The 7,450-nt window shown below is 46.3% G+C and overlaps 1 protein-coding gene across 1 annotated transcript; it reads left to right on the top strand.

Moving 5' to 3' along the window:
- The first annotated feature begins 3,961 nt into the window (after window positions 1-3,961).
- Window positions 3,962-4,717, top strand: LOC132373743 (N6-adenosine-methyltransferase TMT1A-like). The gene is made up of 2 exons (XM_059937361.1): window positions 3,962-4,004; window positions 4,179-4,717. The coding sequence occupies exons 1-2, from the start codon at window positions 3,962-3,964 to the stop codon at window positions 4,715-4,717; spliced, it is 582 nt and encodes a 193-aa protein (XP_059793344.1).
- Window positions 4,718-7,450: the final 2,733 nt, after the last annotated feature.

Here is a 7,450-nt window from a genome sequence, read left to right as displayed (position 1 = left end):
ACACACACACACACACACACACACACACACACTCATACACTCCAAAGTCCTTACCCTTCAGCGCTCATCCTCTTTTCCCCACTACCTCCTACCCCAGCCCCCTCGCCCTCCACCCCCTAAACCCACCCAAGTTCCACAGCTGCCCCCCCCACAACCTGGATCTGCCCTCTAGAGGCTACGCCCTGCCCATGCCAGGAATCCCTCCCTTCCCCGCCACCCCCATTGCTTCCCTAGAGCCTGGCCTGGGAACGCTGGCAGGGCAATGCTGGTGACCCTGAATAAGTCGCTGCCCCACCCTGGGCCACAGCTTCTTCACCAGAGACGAAATCCTCAGGTTCATGGGGAGAGCGAGCTGGGAGGACACTACAAAGGAGAAAAGGTCTGCGGGCTTTTCAGGCCCAGGATGCAGCCTCGCCTCCGGCCACATTTCCCCATTCCAGACCCACCCAGGATCCGCCCATCGCCTCCCCATCCCCTCCCCCAAGCGTTCCTGGTGGCTCCAGCCCTCACCAGTCTCTTCCTGTCTCTCCATTCCTAGGCCAATGCCATGAGCCCGCTGGGTGCCAGGCTGCCCACAGAAACACCCTCTGGAGGGCTTCACGAGGAGTGTCAACACCGAGAGGCCGAGGATCAAATTCCTGCCCCACAAGATTGCCCCGTCCATTGGTTCATCTAAACCCAGTCTCCCACCAGCCCATGCCTCTGCTGGCCTCACAGATACCCTGTTAGGAGATTCCGGGCATAATCTTGAGATGAATTAATTTCCAAAACCTTTTCGCAGTTGTTCTTCCGTAATCCAGAGGCTCGCTTCCATCTCTGTAGCGTTCTGTCACACAGACACACACACACACACACAGATACACCCGCCATGCACATCACTTGTCCTCCCACTGCCCGCCTGGCCTCCCCTGCACCCCTGGACCCAGCTGTGAACAAACAAGCAGCCCAAGTTCCACAGCGCTGTTTGGTGTCACTAAACCTGTCCAGACACCGCCGTCCTGCAGCCCTCAAAGCTGGAACTGGCTGGTCCTCTCTGGAGAGGTGGGGGAGACATTCTTTCTGGCTCCATTACTCATTGTCCATCCCCTCAAAACACCTCCTCAAATTCCTAAAGAAAAAAATCTTTAAGGCATAATGTGTTTTCATTGTCTTGGAATTCCAGTGATTGCAATCATAACAAAAGCCATGTAATATTTTCTCATGGAATGTAATATCTTAAAAATACAGTCAAATGACAAAACACATATATGGCAGCCAACAGGCTTTCCAGAAGAGACAAATCCATAAGGAAAAGACAACGCAGCAGAAAAGTGGGCAACAGACATGGATATTATCAGCCAATGCTTATAGAGTACTTACTTAGCGTGTGCCTGGCCCTGTTCTAAGCACTTCGCATAGTGTACGTTATTATCTCATTTTAAGAAGAAATTGAAACACAACGAATTTAAGTAAATGGCCCGTGGTCACACAGCTAATATGTAGAAAAGCCAGGATTTGAACCTTGGCAGTTTGAACTACTAGGTAACTTATTAAAAAAGAAAAGAAAGAAACAAAATCAAATAGTAAATATGAAAAAAAAATGCTCTCTTCATTCAAATTAAAGAAATGCCACAAGAATAGCAATAAAAAGCCATTTGCACCTGTCAGATTATCAAAGACTAGTTTGCTAACAGTGTTGGAAAGTGTGTGGGTAACAGAAAGTTCTGTCCTTTGTGCGCGGGGTCATCTATTGGCGCATCTTCTTTAGAGGGCAAGTTGGCAATAGCTATCAAAATTAAAGACATTTGCCTTTACCTCAATAAACAAAACAAATAAAATGAATACACTTGTCCTTGATCAAGTACATTCACTGCCAGGAACTTATCCTACAGATGTTCTCACCAAAAGTGCACACGTACATGTGGTCTCTACCTCCATTATTTTATACTAGCGAAAAACAGGAAACAACATAAATGCCCATCAGTGGGATGTGATTCAATGCATTGGGCTACATACATTCAGAGGAATGCTATCTATTGAAAAGAAGAAAAGCCTTTATATACTGATTGAAATTTTACCTTTATATATTGATTGTACAAATCACTGTAATTTTTACAAACTCCCAGGAGGCTCATGCTATACCACGTCCACCCCCTCCCCTGTGGCTGGTCCCTGGGGGCCCCACAGTCACCTCCTAATCCCCTGGCCACTCCCTCACATTCACCAGGGATTCTGGCACCTGGTCCTGAGTGCTCCTCTTCACCCTGGCACCCTCATCTCCAGGCACGTGACCCACTCAGCATCTTAGCCTGATCATTCCCTAGCTCCTCAGTTCCAGTGACTTTCACGTTCATCCTTTTTCTCTTGTCTCTGCCCTTGTCCCCTCTCTAGACCCTAAACTGGTTCGCCTCTTAAGTTTCAAACTCTGATCTCACACCACGGTACCATTCATAACTCTCTCACTTGCGGCAGATGGGTTCTTCAGCCACACCAGCATCTCCAGTCCTGAACCCAATCATTCCATTTTCTAACCCCCCACTACCCTCCTTCACACTTTCTTTCCAGCTTGGACTCCTTGTACCCCTCCTTCTCTGGCCCCTACCCTTCAGTTTCCTCCACCTGGATAAACCCCCAGCCCTGTTTAGCCTAAACGCTGACCTTCTCTGCTGTAAACTGCAATGCCTCATGAAGAAAACTGTATCCTCAAGATCCGGCGTCACCACCGACTCACAGTCCCCAGGCTCAGCTGCATCCTCTTTGCTACTAAGGGCTTCTCTCTGCCTTTGGTCAGCAATTTCTCCCAGTCCCCCTGGTTGCTGCTGCAAAGTTTCTTTACTCTCTTCCTATCGCCCACCCTGTACCCTACACCCTCATTCTCAGCAATAGATCATAGCCTTCTTCTTCGCTGAGAAAATCAAAGCCCTCTGGTTAAAAACTCTCTTACCTTCTTTCCCCCCACCTGAACTTACCTCCGCACCCATCTTTTCTCTCTGCCTCCGGGCTCTGAGGACAGACTGTCTCTCCACCTGCGCCCTGGATGCCAGCGTCCCGCACGTCCTCAGATACGGGCTTCCATTCCGTGGCCACCACTCCCTAATACAGTCACCCTTTCTTTCTCCCCTGTCCCTCCCCTCCCTCTGACTGCCTTCCGTTTGTCTGCATGCACGTTCATTGGCGCTGTAGGAGTAGAAGCCAAATGTCAGCGGGCTGAGGTCTGAATGAGGTGAGGACGAGGAAACTGTGAGTGCCGAACACAATTTCTAATGGAGCCTGGCAGGAAGAGGAAGCGAGACGGGAAATTAACTTGAAAGGAAAGAAAACTCAAGGAAAGGATTATTGTAGGATAAGAGACTTGAGCAGGCAGATTGACAGAGGAGAAGGAGAAGGGCCACAAAGAGAGATGTTAAGTATGAGAGGGGGGCGGAGCTAACTAAGGGAGCGAGGGGGGTGGGGGTGGGAGATGGATTTAAGAGTGGGCTGAGGCATATCCAGCCCTGGTGTAGAGGACAAACGCCTACGTCTACGGCAGGAATCAGCTAAGGGTGGACAAAGATCTAGATATTCCAAGGTGTGGGCAGAGGAGGCTAGTTCAGAGACGTTTCTACAGACTCTAAGAGAATGGCTATTTCTGCTTCCAGAACATTCTGTGGGGCTGTCCTCACCAAATGCTCTACCCAATCATCCTATGCACGCACTTTCTCTGATCTCAGTCTGCGTGACAGTGACTCTCCCTAAAGGAGATCAGCAGTCTCCAAGGAAACCAGGCAGCTCCAGGTGAAAGGTGACGACTCTGACTCAGCTGCGCTTCCCAGCTACACGACCTTGCAGCTACCTTCTGTGAGACTCAGTTTCTCCTTCTGTAAAATGGGGGATTAAGAGTGTCTGTCTCATGAGTCCTTTTAAGTATTGAAGAAGATCATATAGAAAATGTACTTAAGGACTCAGTAAGCGGGAGTTGTTGCTGGCCTTGGAGCACCTGCCCATGGCGATTCCTACCGTCTCTTTTCTGGTAGGAGCCCAAGGAGGTTGGGACTTGAGACACCACTCCCCTTGATGTGCCCTTCATTTGACGACTCAGTGCTACTGGGGGGTTTACAGGGTGTTCCATTACCCGAGGTGGTGGCGCCACCCCCCACCCTGCTCCCATTCCTCCATCCCCCGTCCCCATGGCTCTCTTTCCTGCACGCTGCCCCTGGCAGTCCTCACCCACCCTCTCTTTCTTTCCGTCTGCATCCTGGCATTTCCCATGTACCTGCTAGACTTTCTGGGCTTGTGGAACTGGATATGCAAAAAATCACTCCCCTACTTCTTGGCAAGGTTCACTGTGATGTACAACGAACAGATGGCGAGCAAGAAGCAGGAGCTCTTCAGCAATCTACAGGAGTTCGCAGGCCCCTCCGGGAAGCTCTCCCTGCTGGAGCTGGGCTGCGGCACAGGGCCCAACTTCAAGTTCTACCCGCCTGGATGCCGGGTGACCTGTATTGATCCCAACCCCAACTTTGAGAAGTTCTTGATCAAGAGCGTTGCTGAGAACCGACACCTGCAGTTTGAGCGCTTCCTGGTGGCTCCCGGGGAGGACCTGCACCAGGTGGCCGACGACTCCATGGATGTGGTGGTCTGCACACTGGTCCTGTGCTCCGTGAAGAACCAGGAGCGGATCCTCCAGGACGTGTGCAGAGTGCGGAGGCCGGTGAGTGCGGGACGTGAGGAGGGAGAGACCACCTTCACTGCGTGTTAAGCCGCTAGAGCATCGGGCTGCATAGACGCCTGTGGGCTTCAGGCTCCCACGGGCCTTAGACAAGTCACTTCATTTATTCCTTTGATCACTGATTTATTCAACAAACATTTAAAGAATGCTGACTCTGTAGCAGCACTGTCTTTCCGGGGTGAGAAATGAGCCTCAGAGACGTTAAAGGACTCGCACAAAGACAGATGGCTCATAAAAATGGCAGAGACACAACAAAAATCCAGGTGCCCTAACTTCTAGGTTAAGAAGACCTAGGCCAGAGATCTCACCAAGCCATCCCTCTAGTGGCTTCCAACCTGGGGTCACCTAAGTCCCATCACAGACTCCAGTTTTCTAACGATGAGAACACTGAACCTCCCAGAGGGCTGCCAGAGCGTCTCCCTTCTGCAACAAATGAGAATGTGTTAAGTACACAGATAGCCATCTTCATTTATAGCATATGTTCTTCATTTTTCACCTTGGGGCCTCAGGAGTTATCTACATACCATTCTCTAGCCCTCTCCTCAAGCAACAGTCATTAATCATTTGTAGAAAATGAACAACTATGCTGGGAAAGAAAGGGAGAGTCAGGGCAGAGCAGTTCTCCAAAGACATTGCAGATGGTATCACCTTGCATATTTGGCCACTGTTAACTTTTCAGAGTTCCTTACGTCATTGTCTTTAATTAAAAAGGCAATTAATCAATGTGTCCTACTTGCTTAAAAGAATTCAAAACTTCAAGAGGAACATAGAGGGAAAAATGAATGTTCTCCCTTCACTTCTTTAAATCGAACTCCCCTTACCTGTCCTTGTAGGTCACTATGTTAGTGGGTGTCCTTCTGGTTTTTTTCTTTTTTAAATTCATGTTTCTCCTCCCTGGTGTTTGGCAGTTTTTCTATCTATCTCAAGTTTACTAATAATTACTTTCAGATTTCAAGTTATATTTGAACCAGTACTTCCCCATCAACATACCAGAAGTGTAGAGTCATGTGACACCCTCCACCTATTTTGTTTTTTATTTCCTCATCCTCATCCCCTCTTTCCTCTCAACACCGTCAGTCTCTCCATCCCATATCCTGGGCTTGGTTGAAATAATCTGTCATTTTAATTTCAACTTTCTGCTAAGGATTTTCCCCCTTGTCTTCTATTTCAAAGATCTTTTCTAATTTATAACATAGCTAAAAGTCAATTTATCATCATCCATTTACTTGCTACAGATTTTACTAGGTTTATTGCTCTCCACTGCTTGATATGCTTTTAGTCTTCTCTTATCTTGAGATGTCTCTGTTTTCATTTAAATTTAGTTTTCATTTGTCTTTACCTTCTTGAATAGGTTCCTGAGAAATGGTTCATGGATCTTGCAGATCTGAAAATGTCTGCCTTCTACCCTAATACTTTAACAATATTTTGGCCAAGATTCCTTCCCCCTGGAAGCTGTGAGTCTTTTCCATGGCCCTGGGGCTTTCCAAGTTGCAGATGATAACTTCAGTGCCAGTATAATTCTCTTTCCTTTTCAGATAACCTGTTTTTGTTGTTGATTGTTTTATGTCTGGGGGTTTTTAGGATTTTCACTCTTTTTTTTTTTTTTTAAGTTCTGAAATTTCACCAGGGTCTAGGGTTCTAAGAACTCAAAGAACTCAAAGCTTCTGATGTATCTCCTCTGGGATCCAGCAAGAAACCAAACTTTCCCCAACCACTCATTAGCCGGTTAGCTTTTTATCCTATTGGTTGAGTATCCCACCAGGACAATGGGAAAAAGAAAGTCTCCTTTCCCCACTTCAGCCACCATTTTCCCAGTATGCCCCAGATATAGATAGATCGAAGGACGGATGGACCCCTTATTTTCTCTCTTGCACTTGAATCCCTGTTTCCTGCATTCTATCTCTTCCTCTTTCTTAGTTTACCCCTTAGTTTTGATAGAGCATATCCTCCAGTAGCTTTCTGAGAAAGGTGAGGTAAACGTGTTGATAAAATGCATGTCTGAATATTCTTGATACTCAAAACTAATTCATAGTTTGTACAGCTGTAGAATTCTGAGTTGGAAAATGTTTTCCCTCAAAAATGTTAAGGTTTTCATTGTCTTCTAGCTGCTAATATTACTGCTGACAAGTTGGAAGTCATTCTGATTCTAGATTCTGTATATGAAACTTTTTTCTCCTCTGTAAGTTTGTAGAGTCTTCTCTGTTCCCAGTAAAATGATTTGTTATCTGTTGGAGATTTAGTGGTCCATTTCAACCTGCAAACTTATGTCCTTCAGTTCTGGAAGTTTTTCTGGGATTCTTTCTTTTTTTCCACCCCCCCCCCCCTTATATTTTCCTTGTTCTCTCTTTCTGGGACTCTTCTTACTTAAATGCTGGACCTCTTTGAAATGGTTCCCTAACTTTCTTATCTTTGATGTCCTATTTCCCATATCTTTACCCTTTTTCTCTACTTTCTAGACTCCTTCATATTCTTTTCAAAATAATTTACTCAAGTTTTCATTTCTGCTATCATAGTTTTTATATTTCCAAGGGTTGATTTTTTTTCTAACTATGCATTTTTTTATTGTATCCTGTTCTTGTTTCAAGAATAAACTATCTTCTCTTTTTCTTTGAAAATATTAATAAAAGGGAGATTTTTATTTTTAATATTTTCATCTCCCTACTTAGTCTCTGCTTCCTCCAGATTTCTTTTCCTGTTTGTTTTCTGAGCTTCAGTTTTTATGTTGGAGGCTCTTCTCAGATGACTATCGGTCCATGACTGATT

This window comes from Balaenoptera ricei, chromosome 10 (assembly GCF_028023285.1).
Source record: "Balaenoptera ricei isolate mBalRic1 chromosome 10, mBalRic1.hap2, whole genome shotgun sequence".
In the NCBI taxonomy this organism is placed as follows: domain Eukaryota; kingdom Metazoa; phylum Chordata; class Mammalia; order Artiodactyla; family Balaenopteridae; genus Balaenoptera; species Balaenoptera ricei.
Note: the sequence above shows the minus strand (reverse complement) of the source record. Positions and strands in the feature narration are given on the sequence as shown.

Coding starts and splice junctions, on each gene's coding strand:
- LOC132373743 (XM_059937361.1), top strand. CDS start 3,962: ATGGCGATTCCTACCGTCTCTTTTCTGGTAGGAGCCCAAGGAG. Junction 4,005..4,178: donor TCTGGTAGGAGCCCAAGGAG/GTTGGGACTTGA, acceptor TGCCCCTGGCAG/TCCTCACCCACCCTCTCTTT.